This window comes from Wallemia ichthyophaga (assembly GCF_000400465.1).
Source record: "Wallemia ichthyophaga EXF-994 unplaced genomic scaffold scaffold20, whole genome shotgun sequence".
NCBI lineage: Eukaryota > Fungi > Basidiomycota > Wallemiomycetes > Wallemiales > Wallemiaceae > Wallemia > Wallemia ichthyophaga.
The window spans coordinates 154,872-175,624 of NW_008806293.1; the positions used below are offsets into that span (position 1 = coordinate 154,872).

The 20,753-nt window shown below is 49.5% G+C and overlaps 9 protein-coding genes and 1 non-coding gene across 10 annotated transcripts; 4 read left to right on the top strand and 6 right to left on the bottom strand.

The window, feature by feature from the left end:
* Positions 1-194: 194 nt before the first annotated feature.
* J056_002405 (Meiotically up-regulated protein) lies at positions 195-3,470 on the top strand (the record flags this gene model as incomplete). Its single annotated transcript, XM_009271670.1, has 4 exons — positions 195-220; positions 269-1,627; positions 1,681-2,387; positions 2,440-3,470. The coding sequence occupies 4 exons, from the start codon at positions 195-197 to the stop codon at positions 3,468-3,470; spliced, it is 3,123 nt and encodes a 1,040-aa protein (XP_009269945.1).
* An 81-nt stretch (positions 3,471-3,551) lies between these two features.
* J056_002406 (TPR repeat-containing protein C19B12.01) lies at positions 3,552-6,155 on the bottom strand (the record flags this gene model as incomplete). Its single annotated transcript, XM_009271671.1, has 2 exons — positions 3,552-4,298; positions 4,350-6,155. 2 exons carry the CDS (start codon positions 6,153-6,155, stop codon positions 3,552-3,554), a joined length of 2,553 nt encoding a protein of 850 aa, XP_009269946.1.
* A 197-nt stretch (positions 6,156-6,352) lies between these two features.
* J056_002407 (Ubiquitin carboxyl-terminal hydrolase 30) lies at positions 6,353-7,948 on the top strand (the record flags this gene model as incomplete). The annotated part of the gene is made up of 4 exons (XM_009271672.1): positions 6,353-6,514; positions 6,561-6,672; positions 6,721-7,415; positions 7,472-7,948. The coding sequence occupies 4 exons, from the start codon at positions 6,353-6,355 to the stop codon at positions 7,946-7,948; spliced, it is 1,446 nt and encodes a 481-aa protein (XP_009269947.1).
* Positions 7,949-8,083: 135 nt separating this feature from the next.
* On the bottom strand, positions 8,084-8,174 carry J056_004903. Its single transcript has one exon. It is a non-coding gene; the product is annotated as a tRNA-Val (tRNA).
* Positions 8,175-8,297: 123 nt separating this feature from the next.
* J056_002408 (Protein CAJ1) lies at positions 8,298-8,942 on the bottom strand (the record flags this gene model as incomplete). Its single annotated transcript, XM_009271673.1, has 1 exon — positions 8,298-8,942. One exon carries the CDS (start codon positions 8,940-8,942, stop codon positions 8,298-8,300), a length of 645 nt encoding a protein of 214 aa, XP_009269948.1.
* Positions 8,943-9,079: 137 nt separating this feature from the next.
* On the bottom strand, positions 9,080-10,351 carry J056_002409 (SNF1 protein kinase subunit beta-2; the record flags this gene model as incomplete). The annotated part of the gene is made up of 1 exon (XM_009271674.1): positions 9,080-10,351. One exon carries the CDS (start codon positions 10,349-10,351, stop codon positions 9,080-9,082), a length of 1,272 nt encoding a protein of 423 aa, XP_009269949.1.
* A 246-nt stretch (positions 10,352-10,597) lies between these two features.
* Positions 10,598-11,008, bottom strand: J056_002410 (60S acidic ribosomal protein P1; the record flags this gene model as incomplete). Its single annotated transcript, XM_009271675.1, has 3 exons — positions 10,598-10,651; positions 10,697-10,940; positions 10,989-11,008. 3 exons carry the CDS (start codon positions 11,006-11,008, stop codon positions 10,598-10,600), a joined length of 318 nt encoding a protein of 105 aa, XP_009269950.1.
* Positions 11,009-11,344: 336 nt separating this feature from the next.
* Positions 11,345-13,204, top strand: J056_002411 (NADPH oxidase 1; the record flags this gene model as incomplete). The annotated part of the gene is made up of 4 exons (XM_009271676.1): positions 11,345-11,585; positions 11,639-12,594; positions 12,650-13,134; positions 13,183-13,204. 4 exons carry the CDS (start codon positions 11,345-11,347, stop codon positions 13,202-13,204), a joined length of 1,704 nt encoding a protein of 567 aa, XP_009269951.1.
* A 164-nt stretch (positions 13,205-13,368) lies between these two features.
* On the bottom strand, positions 13,369-14,577 carry J056_002412 (uncharacterized protein; the record flags this gene model as incomplete). Its single annotated transcript, XM_009271677.1, has 1 exon — positions 13,369-14,577. The coding sequence occupies one exon, from the start codon at positions 14,575-14,577 to the stop codon at positions 13,369-13,371; it is 1,209 nt and encodes a 402-aa protein (XP_009269952.1).
* A 441-nt stretch (positions 14,578-15,018) lies between these two features.
* On the top strand, positions 15,019-20,703 carry J056_002413 (uncharacterized protein; the record flags this gene model as incomplete). The annotated part of the gene is made up of 4 exons (XM_009271678.1): positions 15,019-15,164; positions 15,217-16,350; positions 16,588-19,651; positions 19,699-20,703. The coding sequence occupies 4 exons, from the start codon at positions 15,019-15,021 to the stop codon at positions 20,701-20,703; spliced, it is 5,349 nt and encodes a 1,782-aa protein (XP_009269953.1).
* Between the last annotated feature and the right edge of the window lie 50 nt (positions 20,704-20,753).

Here is a 20,753-nt window from a genome sequence, read left to right on the forward strand (position 1 = left end):
ATCTGACTTATTTGTCTTCAATTCAGGTGGTCGTAGCAGAGAAATGGTACTATAATCATGTCGAAGGATGTTAGACGTACACGTGCACCCTCACGCACTCCCATGCGCTCCCAGCAAACGTCTAAACTTAGCGCATTACGTCATCAGCTATAAAAGTCATGCTTCCGCTTGGCATACGTTTTGCGATAACGACGATGAGCCCTTCTGAGGATAAGAATGAGTGCGTCATCTAAAAGCAATACCGTTCTACTTAACCCCCACCTCACAGCGTCGTTCTTGACCCGATCACACTGCACAACGTAATCGCACCAGACACAACGGCGGAGGAGTACGACTATGTGATGCACAAACTAAGCGGTAAGGATAGTGTAGCTGAAGACAAGCTCATCACAAAGCCATTCCCACCTACGCACTCGAGCCAGGAATTCATACGCATCCACCTCCCGACGTTTATCAAGGAATTTGGTGTATACGCAGCCATTCTCTCACTTATACCCCTTCCTATACCCATCATTATCTCCCTTACAGCTGCTCTCCTTTGGCGTATTTGGATTCATATCGACAACGAAGCTGACAAGCTGGCGTACGAGCAGGAACGCCAGCGCACACTCGAAAGCAAAGCAAGCGTCGGCGGTGTCCAGGAGAGCTGCAACTGGATGAACCAGATCCTCAATAGAGTTTGGGGGATCATCAACCCTGACCTTTTCACTCTCGGTATCGATTTACTCGAAGACACAATGGAGTCCATGCTGCCGTCGTTCATGATGGGCTTTGTGAACGGCGTTAAGGTGAGCGATATCGATCAGGGCACTGTTCCGATGCGCGTACTCTCCATGCGCGATCTCTCAGACGCCGAGATGATGGAGACGCTCAACAACAACTCTGTCCCAAGTTTCAGTGATCAGGAGAATTCCTCCAAGAAAGACCTAAGACCTGACGAAGAGAAGGGCGAGTACGTCAATCTCGAAATTAACTTCGCTTATCGGGCCAGACCGTCTGGAGATCTAGCCACCAAGTCGCGCAACATACATATGCTCATACACTTTGTAGTAGGACTGAAAAAGATGCTCGGGGCTGTCATGCCCGTGTATGTCGAGGTGCAGGGTATGACAGGGACTTTGAGGGCGCGCTGTCAGCTCGTACCTAACCCGCCCTTTATCAAGAACACAACTATCGCTTTCATGGGTCTGCCCAAGGTCGTCATCAGCGCCACACCCCTAACTAAACACTTCCTCAATGCCATGAAACTTCCCCTCGTGTCTCAGTTCATCAACAGCAGTATCAATGAGGCAATGAGAGATTTCTGCGCTCCAAAATCCTATACTGTTGATGTGCAGGATCTGCTTTTGGAGGACGACGTTAAGAGGGATGTCTCGGCAATTGGCGTAATTGAGGTGCGCATACATGGCGCTATCGACATTGAAAAGAGCGATACAAATGGGACGTCTGATCCTTACTGCACGATCGCTTTCAGTAAGCAGCAGAAACCGCTGTATTCGACGAGAGTCATTGTAAATGATCTCAACCCTACGTGGGAGGAGTCGACAACTATATTGCTACGTCCTGAAATTATCAAGTCGCAAGAAGATATAACAGTGCAGCTATATGACTCTGATAGGCTTTCAGCGTAGGTTTTTATAGCCATGAAAGGCGTGAGCGCATATCTCACACTCCAAACAGCGACGACCGTCTCGGCGAAGCCACAATGAGCATAACGAAGCTTGTCAGAAACGCTGGCAAGATGTACGAGTTGAATAGCGAGCTAGCCGGACAAGTCCACGGTACTAGACGCCAGGGTACACTCTCGTGGACCGTTGCATTTCATCCAAAGCGCGACCTCAATAAGAGTCTCATGACGGCAGGTACTGATCCCAACGTACCTGAGGACATAGCCAAGCATTACAGGGAGGAGTTCGGAGATGCCCAGATAGACAATGAGAATAGACTGGTACAGCGCATCAAGCCAGAAACGCAATTCCCATCTGGAATTCTCTCTGTACAGATACACTCCATCGCGCAGCTGGAAGTGAAGAACGTTTTGGGGACATTCGGCACAGACGCCAAGCGCAGTGGTGCAGCTGGACAGAGTTACGTGGAGACTGAGGATGAACAATCAACTACTGCTCCTAGCAGCTACTGCACCATTATTGTCAATGATCAGACTGTCTTCCGGACGCGCAAAAAACCTTTCGCTTTCAACCCCGTCTTCAACGCTGGCACGGAGAGATTTATTGCTGATTGGAGGAGTACGATGCTTTGCGTGGCCATATACGACACGCGTTATAGAGAGGAGGACCCTATTCTTGGTGTCATACCTCTCAAGCTGTCTGAGGTGCTCAAAAATGGTTGTCAATTGACAAACAGTTATCCACTGATTGGTGGCCTAGGTGAGTGTTGTTGTATGCTATCTTACGACATCCTAACCTAATCACCACCCAGGATACGGACGTGTGCGTCTCAGTGTGCTCTTCAGAAGCTGCGATATGCAATTAGAACGGCCTTTGCTGGGATGGGAGATTGGTACTGTACAACTGCACTCCAACATAACTGTCAAATTCGACGCAGGCAAGCATTCCAGCTACTCAAAATGCATCATCCGCACTATCTCCTCAGAAGTGAAACTGCGCAAGCGCAAGACGACAGCATCCGAGACTGTAGTGTGGAAAGTGGAGGCCGACGAACCGCCAATGCGACTACCTGTAAAGCGCCGCTATGCGAGTGCATTCAGGGTGGAGTTCTACACCCACAACACAAATGCTCTCAATAGTGGTCCTGCAGCCGTGGCAATAATATGGCTGCGCGATATCGTCGATAATGAGATGCTGCGCAATTTCCGTATGACACTTTGGGATGGTAAGGATTTCCACCGTCTCCTGCAGTGCTATACATATAATGAAGAAGATGCTGAGAAGTTGGGTCTTAAGAGGATCGGCCATATAGAGCTCGATTTGCGTTACAAATCAGGTCTTGGTAAGACACATGGTCATTTCAAGGGTAATAAGGAGAGCATGGATGTACTCCAGGCATGGGAGGCAGCTGTTAGCTCAGGGCAGCGCAGCACGGTGGGTGACTTTATTGGCGAGTATACAGACGTGGATAGAAATAGAGATCCTGCTAGTAGAGCTGTCAGGAGAGATAGTGTTGACGCGTACTCGCATCAGCCTAGCACTATTGGTACGCGCAGGACTGCGCAGACTATGTCGGGCGATTTCGGTGAAGAATACGTTACTGACGAAGAACAAGAAAAGCAAGATGAGCAAGATATCAACAGGTCGAGCAGTGGTGAGAATCACACATCTAAACGTGCTCTCAGAAAGGCTATGCACCGCGAGCATAGAGGTAGCTACCAATATAAGCCCGTAAGAACCGCTATGTGGGCTGCTAAGGGAGTCAGACACTCACTCTCCTCCGTCAAATCGAAAACTTCGCTGCATGATCGCCGAGCCAACCAGATAGAGACGGAGGTTTGATGAGCTACTTAATTCTTAAAATGCTCATCCGAATATAAATTAGATGTATCTATATAATAATAAACTTTTACAATGCGTGCTTCAAGCACCCTTAACCTCCGCCAAAAGCTCTTTAAGCACCTCATACTCATTTTCATCCTCAAACGATGTCCTTGTGCGCCCAAGGAACGTCCTTAGAATGCTCTTGGCTTGGTACCTCCAATCAGGAGAGGCATCCTCTTGGTTGTTGGGGTCATTTACGTCCGCAGGCTTATCACCAAAGTTCTGCAACACATCCACCAAATCATTGATAGCTTCTGACGCTCTCCGGAATGCTTTGAGGTCATTTTCGACAGAGTCGTCTGAGCCAACACTAGCTCTGTATGCTTTGAGATGCATGTCGATCGCGTTTCTATACTGCCCCTTCCAGAAGCAGAGTCTGGCGTAAGATTTAAAAACGCGAGGCGATGACGATACCTTCTTGAGGAGCGAGTATTCGTAAAGTCTGTCAACAGCTCTGAGTAGACCATGACCTTCGTTTGGATTGTGCGCGACTCGAGCTCCCTCAGCGGTAGCGTCACCCTCAATAGCATCCTTTTCGTTACGTGGAGCGAGTGTGACAGCGTCAACTATCTTGTCGACAACGTCGAGTTCACTCGAGTCGTCATTCTCGCCGCAAATCTTCTCACCTCTGATATCTGCTAGTCTACCAACGGATCTAGCAGCATCAGCCAACTGACCGACGTCTATTGCGACAATCATGAGGTTCTGCCATATACGCCAGTTATCGAAGCCGAATTTCGAACCTTGCTTGAGGGCTCTGAAAGCAAGCATTTTGTTATCGTGCGACTGTAGGGCTTGTGAGAATGCATGTCTTTCGGCGATAAATGGCTCACTCACTACTCCTTGATCGCCGAGACGGAGATAAACACTGGCAAGATTATTCCACGATTCCGCATCGTCATCTTCCACAGCGACACATCTACCGAAAGATTCAATCGCGCTATCCCAATCCTCTACTTTAATACTAGCGCAACCGAGAATGAACCACGAGTGGTGGAAAAGGGGGTTGATAGCGACGGCGTTGCGCAACACTTCTATAGTGCATTTATAGTCACCTTTCGCAAAGTACAATCCACCGAGAGATCTCCACGCACGACTACTCGATCCTTTCGACACCTCTAATGCCTTTTGGTAGTGCTTCTCGCAGTTGGACACGTCGAGATCTCCATACAAACACCACAACTTTGCGACACGCATGACGTCCATTCTTGTACGTGTCTTTGAATCTACTGTTGACTTGGCGCGTGTGGTGATAGTTTGTGATTCGACGATATTTCCTTCGAGTAAACCTTTCACTGTCTCGAGGGCATCTCCCTGTCTATCAGTACTGACGTAACAGATGATGGTGTCTTCCCACATCTCCAGCTTCTGGTAAATCTCGAGAGCTGATCTGACAACACCCATAGCGACGAAACGCTGTGCTAGCTCTCGTTCTAACTCCCACTTAGCTGGCATTGGCATGGCGAAGAAGTACTTCAAACGCTCTACATTACTCGAGTCGGATGTCGGCATTTGATCGATTAGGGCTTGTAATTGGAGGGTGGAACGTTGGACGGTGCGGGTGCGATGGGCTTCCAATCTACTTCTCAGCAGCAAAGCCATTGTGTAAATGGACCAATTTTGATGATTCGATAGCACTCTCTGTACGAAAGCACCCATTTGCGAATTAGTGAGTCCATTCTCTGGTGCCGTGTTCTTTATATTGAGACACATGGCTAGAAGGATACATTGATCGACAGCCGACAGCTTTGGTTGATTGGTTGGGTCAATGTGGGATAAAGGAGCGGATGCGTCAACCGTCGAGCTGAATTGAGTCTGTTCGAGGAGGGTGTCGTCGTTGAGTTGGAGGTTCTTGACTTGAGTATCGGCGTCGTTAGTGTTTTCGTGACTGTCGTGACTGTCTTTGGACTGTGCAAGCAAAACAAGCTGGGTAATATCGCTTTGTTGGAATTTCGTACGCTTTCCGAGGGCACCAGTGAGATGAAATTTGAGTTGATTCATGTTGGCAGCTTCTAAGAAAGTTTCCGAGGCTTCTCTGTCCCTTTCGCACATGTGATACGCGATACCGATTTCAAGAGTGAGTCTGGCTTGGAGAGGAGGGGGAAGTCTATCAGAGAATGACTGGTTGACGCCATCGAGGATGGATTGGGGGAGGGGAACGCAATCGTCGAGCAAGTGCTGCTGGGAGATTGCAGCTCTGAGTTGCCACCACTTTGCAGATCCCAATGGCAGTTCACCTTCATCGCTTTTGAGTAACTCGGCCAAAATGGCTTGGGAGATGAGGAGCAATGGCGCGTATCTGGTCAAGTGATACGCAGGTTCACCGCCAGAGCTCAGTTTGTGAATTGCAGTTGAATTTTGATAGTCATAGTCATTCCACAGGCCATTCAAGTCTGCCAAAGTGAAATCAACGTCAGGACCAGTCCAATTGACTTGAATGAAGGAATGAAGGAGTGCTACAGCAACAGCCAGCGCATCCTTCTCATCGACTGTAACTCTAACCTTGAGATACTCCAAATCTATATCACTGAGTATCTTCTGCGCTGCATCGCCTAGCAGTACCTCCTTGAATTTTCCTTGGTTAACTAGTTGTACAAGGCCACTGCCACCTGCACCCTCGAGCAATGCCAGCTCTGAATCCATTTTACAGCGTTGTTGGTGGTATTTGTTAACGTTGACTGGCTGGCTGGCTTCTCACTCCGTAATCCCATCCGATGCAATCAACGTCGTCGATAAATTTCGGAGTTGAATTTATTCATTTGCCTGCTTTATTCTTCAGTTTAATTTCTCTAATCGCTGTCGTCGTTGGCCCGCGTAACTTTTGCTGTTTTATCACAAGCATGTTTAACTGGTTATTTGGTGGTGGCGTGGACAACCCCAAGCCTTTAAGTAAAATCAATAGAAAGCGCTGCTCAATAACCCATCAAGCAATCCCAAGTGGCACTTATCCTGGTCTGCGTAATTCCAGCGGTGTGCACTGTTTCCTCAATTCTACGATACAGGTGTGTTTGTGTATACGCGCCTATAATCCCCTTAAATCCCTCACAGTCTCTCGCCTCTCTCACCTCACTTGAATCCTTCCTGGGCGAGCTACTCAACGAGAGCGATAAGGTAGACATATACCTTCCACTATCGGAGGCGTTGTGGGATGTTATACAGAGTGCGTTTGAGTGTTACAACCAACTCCGCCAAACTCACGCTTCAACAGCCCTCAACACACCCAGTCGAGCAGTACACACCAACACGGCGATAATAGACGCATTCTCACTCAGCGACACTAACAACAACAACACCTCCCTCATGTCTCCCTCCAAGCGTGCCCTCTCCCTCATCCAGTCCGGGCAGCAAGACGCACAAGAGATGTTCCAGTGCATTTCCTCGCTCCTGGCTCACGAAGAAGGTCTGATAAAAGCTGCTAAATGTAAAGTACGCGGTCTGGACACTCTCACCAGCTCAGATAATACCACTTATACCACCTCATTCCCTCTGGCGGGACTTACTGCTAGCAGACTCGCCGATCTGCGCTGCGGGTATGTAGAAGCGATACGGAATATCGCCTTTGATGCACTCTCGCTGAATTTGCCTATGCAGACTTCGTGCACCGTCGAGCAGCTGCTAGGTGAGTACACAGCGATAGAGACTATAGAAGATGCTTCGTGTAGGAGGTGCTCGCTTGAAGCTACGCTCGCGCGTCTGCGCCAAGATGTAAAGCAGCTGATGCCTGCTGACCCCAATAAAGGTTCGACATCCCGCCGCAAACGCATCAAAGAGGCTTCTAAGCAGGAGAGGCGACTTTCGACGCTCCTGAGTGAGGAGGGAGATTTACAAGAAGACGCGAGGTTGAAAGATATCAAAGTGGATAAATCAGGCGGGGGATCCACCAAGCAGATACTGATAGCGAGGGTGAGTGTTGGAGTTTTAGCTTAGCGTGTCACAATCACACTCACACTCACACACAGCCACCGCGGATATTGGGTCTGCACATCAATCGCTCAGCCTACTTGGGGAATGGAATGGCGGTGAAGAACCCTTGCAAAATATTGTTCGGAGATACGCTCGATATAACAGCGTACACTACGACAGGCGCATTAGAAACAGCACCGCGCAAACCCATCTCATCGCCGAGCAAAGAGATGATAGAGAGACTTACATCAACAGGCACAATCCCAAGTCGCGTTTTATACACACTCAAATCGATTGTCGTACATTATGGTTCGCATCACTCTGGTCATTACGTGACTTATCGCAAATCTCGTTCAGATGATGATGATGAATGGTTACGTACGAGTGATTCCTCCGTTCAGATTGTTTCTCTCGCAGACGTTCTCCAACAAAATCCTTTCATGATATTCTATGAGAGGGCTGTAGATAAGAAGAAGAGCGAGAATAACACTCCTAACGCCCAAATACTGTCCACATACTCGTTGCATGACTGATTTGTACTACTTCATTTGATCACCATTTGATCACGTTGATTTGTTGAAAGAAAGGGGGAAGGATGTGAAGATGTATGTGAAGGGCAGACTGTAACAATGAGGATCTAAAAAGTACAAAATGGGGATATAAAAAGAAGGAGATAATGGGGTTCGAACCCATGACTTCCGCGGGTAACATTGTTGAAACGCTGTGAACACGGCGCTCTAACCACTGAGCTATATCTCCTGTGAAAGAGGAGGTGATTCAAAATAAACAGTATCGCCTAAATTGCAAAACGACGAAATCAACCGAAATACGGCGATTTTTATATAAAGAAAGGCACATGATACGATGCAAAAAATGAGATTTTTAAAAAGCTACGTATTTGATAAGTTTTAACAAAAGAACAAGTGGGGAGAGATTGATAAGAGATTGTCCCAGTCGGGTGTGCTCGACTGACCAAGTGAGAGCAACGAGTGTGCTAACTGCGTTGTAGTGGTTGAATAGTGCAGCATAAGCGACACCCCAGAAACACCACACCATAGCATGTGGTGTGGCCCACAAGCAGGCGCACCACACGACTGCGAATGTCCACCCGCGCATGCATGTAAGAAGAAGTAGTGTGAGTGGCAGAGCGGGGGACCTGCACTGCCATCGTGCATTGATGGCTAGGAGGAGAAGTGTGAGGTGTGGGAGGAGGTGGGCGAATTGGTATGTGAGTATGACGAGGAGGAGGAGTGCGAGTGAGGTGAGTTGTGAAAGAATTGATGGGGAGACTGTCAAAGATGCTGATACTCCCTCTCCCTTCCCTCCCTGGTCATATTCCCGCCGAAGCACTGGATCACTGAGCACCGCATACGCTTCTTGCACGGCGCGGAAAGACGCGTCCGTCGCTTGTCCCGTGCGGTCCGGGTGTAGCGCCAATGCCTGGCGACGGTAAGCGTGGCGGATGTCCCTGCTGGTGGCGGTCGTGGGCAGTGCGAGTGTGTCATAGTGGGACGGCGAATAGGGCATGGAAGGGCGAGAAGAGAGGGACACAAATGCGCGAAGAAAGCGCAAAGAAAGCGCAAAGAAAGCGCAAAGAAAGAGAGCGCATAACACAAAATTCACAATGCACAATACACATTACCCCACACACACAAAATAACACCCTAATCAATGCTCGTATAATACACAGTACTAATAAATTTCCTTCTGTAGCGCGTAGTAGTCCCGACAGCGAGCACGCCGCCGCGGATAGCGCTAGCAGTGAGATGTCTGAGGGTCACGTGATTGGGGATAGGTAAGACGCTATTATCGTCAAGAGTGCCTCCGTGTGGGACAGTGCTGTTAGCGGGTGGGGCGATTTGGGGAGGCTGGGCGTTGAGGACGACTCTTTCAAGCTGTCGAGGAAGCATGGGTGGTTCAGGGAGGAAGGTGTGTGATGAGTGTGATGAGTGTGCGTTGTGCGCGCTGTCTCCCTCCCCCGACTCGAGGTTGGCATATGTGACTAGCATCTGGGGTATGTCGGTGGTGTACTCGTGTGGAGGAGTTGGATCGTGATGCGTGTGTGGATTTGATGGGTTCGAGTGAGTAAGTGAGTGTTGTGTACCATCTTGATCATCTGCGCATTGTAAATCACCTTCTTTAGCAGATTGAGGGGTGATTATGCGCGTGTTGTTGATTTCCGTATGAGTGTGCTCCTTTCTATCATTCTCAGCCAACTTGGGTACTTCAATGTAGTTGACCATCAAGCCATCATCATCTGTGGCAGTTTGTAGGTCATCGCTCACCCGCCAGTTATTATCCACTACGAAAACAATCCTGTGGTGACCTGGAGGGAGTTTAACACAGGTAACAAAGTCTTTCTCGCTTCTGGTCATGGGTACGCTTGTCTTCCAACCAGGACCAAATCGAACTTGAGCATCGTTACCACCACCACGCCAACTCAAGACAGTATCAGTGAGCTCATCCGAGTTTTCATCGTCTCTATTAACAGCAGCTGCATTATAAGCAGGTAGATCGCTGCCGTCATCGAGTTTGAGGTTGATTGCGGGTGGTTGAGATGCGGGGACGGTGGGGAAGTAGCTGGCTTGAAGGGCGACGGCGGCGTCGATGAGGGGGGAGCTCACGGAACCAGGCTGAGGACACCAGGCGGGCGGAGGCGGTGGAGTAGCGCGGGTAGTGTGGGTGATGGAGGGGTTGTGGGTGCTGTTACTGTTGTCGTGGGAGATGTCCGTAGGAGGTTGTTGGCTGAGATCACCACCGAATGGCAACAAATCAGGTAATTCTAAGCTACGGCGCCGGGGAAACTCAGCATTACGGCGTGGTTGTTGAGCTTTATAAGCGGCAGCTTGTTGTTGACTGGCTTGGCGATTGTGGGTCGCGATATCCTTTATGCTCTGCTGCCTCTGTGTGTTGCTGGAGGAGGCGCTGTTTCCCATCAGATGGATTAATCAGATGATGGTGGTTTGTGATCAAGAAGGCTTTCGCCGGTGATTAGACGGTATCGGGATTTGAGCAGGAGTACATGGCACACAACAAAATACTAGACATGAACAACCACTTTAATGCTTGTAAAATGCCTCTGAAAATCTTCACACACAGCAGCCAACGAATCCCAAATGCTTAACCAATGGATCGGACACGTACACATTTTAAACTGCAACGACTGCAACGGCAACACCAGTTTAGTCAAAGAGACCGAGACCCATGTCGTCATCGGATTCTTCCTTGGCCTCTTCCTAAAGGAGAGTTAGATTACAACAAACAGCAAATACCGTTCAAACCTTCTTTGGTGCCTCCTCTGCTGGGGCATCAGCTTGAGCAGCTGGAGCACCTGCAGCTGGGGCAGCAGCAGCACCGGATGAGACGTTGGTGAGAATCTCAGCGACATCCTTGCCCTCGAGGGCCTTGGCGAGGAGTGTTGCCCAGATGGCCTCGACCTCCACACCTGCTGCTGAGGTGAGCTTGAGAATGTTCTCTGCCTCGAGTGGCACGTTCTCGTCAGCCAAGATGAGTGAGGCGTAGGTGCTGTGGGCGTGGCATTAATTATTTTACAATCGTACACGCTCCACGTACGTTGCGAGTTCAGCTGACATTGGTGCTTTTTGAGTTGTTGTCCTGAAAGACTATTGCGCCTCCCAAAAATTATATTCGCACTCTGGAAAAATTTATAAAATGTTGTATTTGGAAGAGGTGCGCGTGGGCGGTGTTTATACGTGTCCTGTATGTGCTGCGTGTACTGTTTATTGTGCATTTACCCTCATCCCATGTGATGTTAAGGAGGTAGATCAGTATCGCTAATTCCATCGATATTCTTGGAGATCTGTACTCCCGTCACTCACAGCTCCTCGCTGCCCCTTTTCACGCTCTTAAATTTCCCCTCCCCGCTCTTCTCCCGCACGGCCACCAACGACGCACACACACACACCCACATGGCCATTCCATACCCCTCCACGGCCCATCTCCGCCACCGCAAGGCCAATTCGCTCAACAAGCCTGGATACATTCCCCAGCATGGTCCACCACCGAAGCTCTCGCTGATCAACAGGATGCGCATCTTTCTGCTGAATGACGGGCTCAGCTATCTCTTTATAGGTGTGTGGGTGCTCCTCTGTAGTCTGGTCTTTGGGCTGGGCTTTGTGAATTACGATCTCAACGACAACTATGCCGGGGGTGAGTGGGGGCGACGATCCCGAGGGCATACACACACTCACACAGTCCCGCAGCTCGCGCAGTCTTTGGGCGCTCCTTTGTCAGTGCAAAGAGCGCCGCTATCTGCCTGCACATCAACATCGCCTTCATCCTTTTCCCTGTCTGCCGTACGCTCGTCTCGTACGCACGCAGCACACCTTTGGGCCAGGTGATACCCTTCGACAAGCACATAGATTTCCACAAAATAGTTGGCTATGCGGTGTGTGTGTTTACAGTCCTGCACATCCTGTCCCACCAGTCCAATTTCGCGCGTCTAGCGCAGCACAACGGCACGGGATTCAAGGGCTTCTTTCTCTCCAACTTCGCCTCTGGGCCGGGAGCGACGGGGTGGATCATGACGGCATGTCTTGCCACAATGGTGTACTTTGCGCGTCAGAAAAAAATGCGTCGCGCGAATACCGGCTACGAACGTTTCTGGTACTCGCACCACCTCTTTATTCCCTTCTTCGTGCTGTGGCAGTCGCATGGGATGTTCTGCATGATCCAGCCGGACACTCCACCCTACTGCGACTACTCACAAGTGGGTGTGTTCTGGAAATACTGGCTGGCGGGAGGTGTGATATACATCGGCGAGAGACTGCTGCGCGAATGGCGCGCTCGTCAGCTCACCTACATCAGCAAAGTCATCCAACATCCCTCACAAGTCATTGAGTTGCAGATACGCAAAGAGGGCATCAAAACGCAGGCAGGTCAGTACATCTTCCTTAATTGCCCTGCACTCTCCCTCTGGCAGTGGCACCCTTTTACTCTCACTAGCGCCCCTGAAGAGGATTACATCAGCGTGCATATTCGCGTAGCGGGTGATTTCACCCGCGCTCTTGCTGATACCCTCGGTTGCGACTTTGAGCAAAACGACAAAGTCATCGAGGGCGCTCATCCGAATAGCTCACACGCTGGTATCGTTAATAGAGTCCTCCCCCGCGTTATGGTCGATGGTCCATTCGGGTCTGCCAGTGAGGATGTGTTTAATGTGAGTGTGGTAGTTGGTGTGACGGGAGTATATCCCTTCTGACAACCACCTGCAGTACGAAATCGCTGTGCTCGTCGGCGCTGGTATCGGTGTTACCCCTTTCGCCAGCATCCTAAAAGATATTTGGTACAGAGCTCATTGGCCAGATCCCTCCAAACCGACGCGTCTTAGTAAGGTGTATTTTATATGGGTCATACGGGATTTCGGCTCGGCAGAGTGGTTCCATTCGCTTTTGCATGCCATCGAAGAGCAGGATTTGGACAACTACATTGAAATTCAGACATACCTCACCGCCAAGATCAAATTTGATGACATACAAAACATTCTTGCTCACGATATAGGTAGTGAGAGAGATGCAATTAGTGGTCTGCGCGCTCCAACTAACTTTGGTAGACCAAATTGGGATCGAATCTTTGAGAATATTACTGCTAAACATCCAAATACTGACGCTGGTGTGTTTTTCTGCGGCCCTCCCGTTCTTGGATCGGCTTTGCATAAGGGTTGCAATAAACATTCTAATCCGAAAAGCACTAGATTTTTGTGGGTGTTTCATGCGTTTTTTTGGGTGCTCACTGATGCAGAAAATAGCTTCGGTAAAGAGAATTTCTAGGTGTGGTTTGTGGGAATGTCACACAATCACACACTGCTATACAAAATAAATATCATTGTCTGGTTATTAACAAGCATCCTGCTTTTTCTTTGTTGCTATGTATGTACCGGGAGTATTATGTAGCGATATAGAAGCGTTTTTATGGCGATATGTGAAGGTGCCTCCTACAATACCAACTGCTTATCAAAAGAAGCTAATGCAATGGCTAGTGATGCAGAGGTATCAGAGTCACCGCCGAGGAAGTTGTATTGAGGTTCATTTTGCTTACTTATCAATTGCTGATCGTCTGTTGGTGTGCGAGGGGTGTGGGAGGTGTGAGAGGTGTGAGAGGTGTGCGAGTCATTGACAGTATTCGACCTGTTCACACGATCTACACCGTCAAAATCAAGCTGCGGGAGAGACATGAAAGGTTGAGTGGGCATACCCTTCTTATCAGCCCCCTTACCGTCCTCCTTATCGCTATCACCACTGCGCATAGCTCCACGCTTAGACGGCTTCCATTTGGTCGGCTTCTCGCGAGTAGTGAGTCGTGGATCATACACAAAGCGGCGTCGCGGATGCTCGTAGCGCACTTTGGCGGGCAAGTCCTTCACGTCGAAGGAGACGACGATGGATATTCTGTCAAGGTGGCTTGTAGGTGGAAAGAAATTGCTAATTTTGAGCGACTCTACGCGCAAGGGTACTTTAGCCGCGCGTTCCATGAGTGATGAGTCAGTACCGGGTGAAAAAACACAGTCAGTGGCATAAATAAGTGTTTTAGCAGGATTGATTGCCCTGCCATCAGCGCGAATGAGAGTTTTCTTCAGCTGTCCCACCGTCCAATCGCCATCCGCGTCGACTATGATAGGAGGGGTCTTGTCTTGGATGCTGATGTCATCCTGGAAAGAGGCGAGGAGAGTGTGAGTGTCGTTGGCAAACGGGACAACCCTTGCAATCAGGTGTATAATATCGTCACGCTTAACCCACCCCCCAGTACCCTTCTTACCACGCTTGATAAGATTGCTCACTTGCATGTCGTCATCGCTCAGATACGAACCTTCAAAGTAAGACAGTATCGAAGTGTTTTGCAAGTGCTGTTTGTTGTGTTGTCTGAACTGAGCTTCTGCGCCAACGTCGATCTGTGTCTTGTAGATGCGAATACAGTTGAGGAGTAGTTCCTCATCGTCTATCAGCTCAAATAGGTCACCACGTCCACGCAGCTTCTCCTGCTTGACGATCTCAGCCTTGAGATCTCTGACAGTATAACTCGCTGGGAACGACACGGTGAATGGCGTTGCTCGTGATTCTGGGTTATCGAAGACGACACGCAGCTTGATTAATGGAGGTGTCTGCCTTAAGGAGAATAGAGCAGTGAGCGATTTAGATTTGAGCATTTCTTTGGCTGTACTCAGCAACCCCCGCTGTCTTTCCAAATTGAGTTACAGTGGCAGCTGTCACTAGATTCTTTATTTGGTTTAAATTGATTTTATTCGCCTAATTTGTGTCGCTCGCCGATCTCCTCCTCGCTGTTCCGTTTCAAGTTGCTCAATCGACTGCCCCCGAAGCGCACGGGCCGTGCCGTGTGGTCTTGCTCTAAGTTGCCTTCTCTTTACTGCTAATTTGTTGTTTGGTCAGTGCGGCTGCTTCTGCTCTAAATAGTGTACGCATTTAGTATTTTTCTTTTCCCGGATTATTTCCCCGCGATCGGCACATGTGGTTGATTAAGCGGATGTGAGTTGTGTGTGAGTATGTGTGCGTGTGCATTTCCTGCCATATCTCCCATATCTCCCATATCTCCCATCTCCCCCATTTTCCCTTAGTCTCCAACCATCATCATGTCGTTCAGCACCCACAGTGCAAACGACACATCGCTCCACTCCCAGCTCAACACCGCCCTTTCATCCAACGATACCCACAATATACGCCGTCTAGTGCGGCTATCTGCGCTGAGCAGCAATCGCGAGCTGCGAACGAGGACTTGGTGAGGCGTGCTGAGCGAGATACAGCGCACGTCTCTCACACGGTGTTATTAGGTGTCACGTGATGGGTGTGAGCGGTGAAGGCAGAGAAGGCACAAAAGAAGCCAAAGGCACAGGAGAAGGCAAAGGAGAAGGCACAGATACAGGCATATCCACTTCAACACACCACGATACAGCGCGGCAGTGGTTCATGTTGTCGTCCTTCAATCCAGTTCGTGACGGCACACGCCTTAATCTCACAACCCACTTTGACCTCAACAAGCAAGACAAGCGACGTCTACTCACACCCCACCCCGATGAGAACCAACTGCGACTCGATATCGACCGCTCATTGATCCACTACCCACTTCACGTGACTTTACAGCACAAGAATCAACTCAAGGCACTCCTCTACGATTTAATTACAACCACTCTCCGCTTACATCCCACTCTAAGCTATTTCCAAGGCTTTCATGATGTCATCACTGTCATTCTCGTTGAGCTTGACGTTGATGTCGGTGTTTTGCAAGCTTTCATACACCGTTTTACCCTGCATTGGTGCAGAGATGCGATGGGCGTGGGTTTGGAGCCTGTGCGGGGATGGTTGCGCGTGTTGCACAAGATACTAATTGCAGTCGACCCTGACGTGGCCATTATCGTTGAACAAGCCGCTCCAGAACCCTTTTTTGCACTGTCGTGGATACTAACGCTGTTCGCACATGACGTTGTCGATCAACCTACCATTGCCCGTCTATTCGATTTTTGGATCGTCGAAGGTCCACCTGCCCTGGTGTATTTCTGCGTAGCGCTTGTGATGGCTGAGAAGGAGAGACTAGTGGAGCTGGCTGGGGAGTGTGACGGTAAAGATGCTCATGAAAAGATTGATGACATTGACAACACTGCTAACATACACCAATTTCTCGCTCATATACCCAAATGTCTCAATGAAAAACTTACTCAAGTTATGGAAATGGCGATGAATATTAGACAGCGCTTTCCACTTAATCACCCTTTGATTGATGTGGATGGGATTATGGGAAGACAGTCGGTGTTAAGGTCACCACCATTCTCAATCACTGATCGCGCTGCAGAGTTGGCGGTGGGGAGACTTGAGTGTCTGGTGAGACAGCCACTGCCATCTATAGAGTTTAGCGGGGCAGAGAGGAGAAGGAGGAGAATATCGCGGGATAGGCGTAGACAGCAATTCAAGTGGGCAGTCACGCTCGGAGTGACACTCGCTGCTGCTGCATATGGATATTACTCGAGACACCAAATAAAATAAGCCAATCGAATGCATTTCCTTGATTTTCCTTATTTCCCTCTGTCTGCAACGACCATCATGTTAAAGCCAAAGATAAGCCGGAGTGGGGAATTATCTCAATAGCATTGAGCCCTCTAATAATATAAATTAGCCAGATTGCGTCGCTATCAACACACGATACACAGGAATCAAGTCGGTGTGCAGCTACTCACACCATCTCTTCGTAAACAACTCTATCCGCGGGATCTGCAGGGTCCTGACAGTGCTACCATAAATATCGCGTTGGAACATTTACAAAAGCACGATCTCGGTGGCACTGGATCCACTCTCCCACCCACCACCTTCACTCTCCCGCCCCTCCAAGGACCCGATATAGACAATCACTTCTACAGAATTGGCAGTGAGGCTGCACAACCGTATCTTTCTCTTTCGCGGACTTTCTCCGCCTCGAATCTCCCCCCGTACCCAGATTCTTGGGTCACTGATACCCCCGGCTGGACTGTATACGATGCAGACGGCAGCTACAAATCTATCCAAAATGGTCCCAGCGGTGAGTCTATGCTCGTGTTTGACGTGGAGACCCTTCCCCATCTATCCCAGCACGCTGTGATGGCGGTAGCCGCCTCACCCACACACTGGTACTCGTGGATATCGCCCTATTTAACCGGGCATTCGGAGACCACTGAGCATTTTATACCACTCGGAGAGAGCCACAAGAGTTACGATCGTGATGGCCACGGGAGACCTGCAAGACCTCGGATCATTATCGGCCACAATGTCGGATTCGATAGAGCACGACTTGGTTCAGAGTACTCCCTTCATCTCTCTTCTAACCGTTTCATCGATACTATGTCGCTGCACGTCGCTGTGCGCGGCATGTCCAGTCCACAGCGCCCAGCGTGGATCGCCCACCAGCGCGACAAAAAGACAGAACGCGATCATGCACGCGAAGCAAGCCAGTCGATCAAGAACATTCTCGCAGAGCGCGACGATCCTGAGCTGCTACTGTCTCTGATGCGATACGAGCGAGAAGAGCGAGAAGCGCAGGAAGCACTCGACCGCGCTTTTGAGATGGGTGAGATGGGTGGTAACAGTAGTAGTGGCAGTGGCGAAAGCGAAAGCACCACCACAGACACCCCCGACGACCACAAACTGTGGCAGGACATAGCCTCCTCCAACTCGCTCAGCAACGTATACGAACTCTACCATCCCCGCAGACAGCCTCTAGAGAAGGAAGTGCGGGGGTATTTCACTGATCCATCGAGCAACGCGCATACGCTGAGACACGAATTGCAGCATCTCATGCATTACTGCGCCGTAGACGTTCAGGCGACGCACGACGTATACAGCAAGGTCCTTCCACTATTCCTCGACCGCTGCCCACATCCCGTCAGCTTTGCGGGTATGCTCGGCATGGGCAACTCTTTCCTGCCTATTGACACCTCGTGGCGGGAGTACCTGCGCAAAGCGGAAGGTAAGTACAGGGAGCTGTCGGAAAATGTTCAGACCAGCTTAGGGGAACTGGCTCAATTTGCCCGTGGGAAAATGGACGATGAGTCGTGGAGAGATGATGTGTGGCTCGCGCAGCTCGATTGGACACCAAAACGTACAAGGGGCGTGAGACGCGGGAGTGGGAGCGGGAGTAGGAGAGAAACAGTCTCGACGTACATACCCTCTTGGCTCGCTAAACTTCTCTCGACACGCACAGCATCCTTCGTCAGCTCACCCACTCTCAAATCTACCCTGTTGCCCTACTTGCTACAAATCAAGTACCTGGGTCATCCCGTTGTGTTCACGACAACTCTCGGCTGGGCAGCGAGAGTGAGACGGAGTAGTACTACAAAGGGTGAAGAACAAAAAAGCATCCCGCTCAAGGAAGGAGATGTGAGGTATGACGAGTTGCAGAACTACTACTTTCTTCCACTCCCAGGTTTAGCCACGGGTAGTTTAATAAGCAGACTGCTCCTGCGACTCGTGAAAGATGGCAGCCTCACTAGCATTCTCAAACAAGAGGATCTGCTCAAGGTGTTTGAGGGGTATGAAATGGCCTCTGACTATCTAATCAGTAAAGTGGCTTTGGATAGCTACTTGAATTCTTCCCCAGACTCCACTGAATCCCCTGAACCATCATACTCGCCCACCTACGCACAGCTCAAGGAACTTGATTGGACACCTGCCAAATTAACTCCACTTATGAATAAGAAGCTGCTTGAGGCTGCTGAGCGCACAGGCGTGTCTTTGGACCAGACATTCTTACAATCTGCCAACGCACTTAAAGCACCAGCTGCTGCATCCGCCGCACAACCACAGATGCAACCGAAGTGGTACTGGGATCTGGAAGGGAAGTTAAAGCGGGAAGAAGGTGAAGAGGAAGGAGGAGGAGAAAAGAAAGGGAAAGTACAAGTCTCTACACGCAGTAAATTATCCCCCATTCTACTCAAACTACGCTGGCTCGACTATCCAGTTTTCCACTCACGCAAACATGGCTATGTATACAGAGTGCCTCGTGCAGATATCTCCACTGGTAAACACACCACCCGCCAGCCCACATTATCCTTCAAACATCCCGCCGATGACCACCTCGCTGGGATGGAGAGCGATTTCGCCTTCTATAAGATACCACATAAAGACGGCGAGGAGCACAACGTCGGTAATCTTCTCTCTAAAGGCTTCATACATGCTTTGGAGTCAGGGATGCTGAGCAGTGAGGACGACACGGCTCATGCGGCCATGTCACTCAATGCCCAGTGCAGCTATTGGATTAGTGCAAGGGAGAGAGTTATCAAGCAGTTTGCTGTTTTTGATGGAACGAGTGGGTTAGATATGGGAATGAAAGATGGCGTGGAAGGTGGTGTGCAAAATGGTGTACAAAGCGTCAATTTCAATGAAAGCACTCGAGAAACTACCTACCCTCACAAACGCGGCATGATCCTTCCAGAAGTTATCACCATGGGCACCATCACTCGCCGAGCAATTGAAAAAACCTGGCTTACTGCATCTAACGCCAAGAAAAATAGAGTCGGTAGTGAACTTAAATCTATGGTTAAGGCGCCTCCTGGATATGCCTTTGTTGGAGCAGATGTTGACTCGGAGGAGCTTTGGATTTGTTCAACCCTCGGTGACGCTCAGTTTGGTGTACAGGGTGCCACTTCTATCGGATGGATGACACTGGAAGGTACTAAAAATGCCGGTACTGATCTGCACTCCGTCTCAGCCAAAATTCTTGGTATCTCCAGAGACCAAGCCAAGGTATGTTGGGTGTTTAACTAAATTTTTGCACACTTACATCCACGCAGGTCTTCAACTATTCACGTATATACGGCGCTGGTGTGAAGCATGCAGTCCAACTGCTCCTAAAATCAAACCCATCAATGAGCGAAGCAGAAGCCAAGCAACGAGCGACAGATCTCTACGCTGCAACAAAAGGTATGACCATGAAAGAGGCATTCGGGAGAAAGTTTTGGTTTGGCGGAACTGAATCATACGTCTTCAATAAACTCGAAGAAATTGCACTGAGTGACAGACCGCGTACACCTACGCTTGGGTGCGAGATCACAGCTGCACTCGCAAAGAAACATCTTCCCTCCTCTGGCAGCAATTTCATGACGAGCAGGGTGAATTGGGTGGTACAGAGCAGTGGAGTTGATTACCTCCACATGCTCATCGTTTCCATGGATCATCTCATTAACAAGTACAAGTTGAATGCGAGGTACTTGATATCGGTGCATGACGAGATACGCTTTTTGGTTGAGGAGAAGGATAAACATAGACTGGCACTGGCTCTGCAGATATCCAATCTATGGACGCGAGCCATGTTCACATACAAGTTGGGGATGGACGATCTACCCATGTCAGTTGCATTCTTCTCTGGTGTAGATGTCGACCATGTGTTCAGGAAGGAGGTTGACATGGACTGTGTCACTCCGTCAAACCTTACACCTATAGAACCTGGCGAGTGTCTCGACATTGAATCCATCCTTTCGCTTACTAGTGGATCGCTCATGGAGGACGGATCTCCGATGGAAGAAGTCCCACCGCTTCATGTGCCCGCGTTAGATGGTCACTTACACATTGAAAACCATCGCCCGCTCACCACTCATTTCCTCAAAGCACAGTCGGCAGATTCTGTCTCGCAGATACGCATGCTCGAGAAGCGGGCCAAGGCTACTGCATCTGATGAAATTTTGCAAAACACACACACATCGCATGACATACCCGTATCTAAAAAAACGCCGTCCGCGCAACACAAGAAGACCCCCGTAAGGAAAGTAAACGTCGTGCGTAAGCTGAGTAAACCTTGAGTATGTTAAGATTATTATTTGTTTAGTTTTGTGTATTTTGTAAATTATAA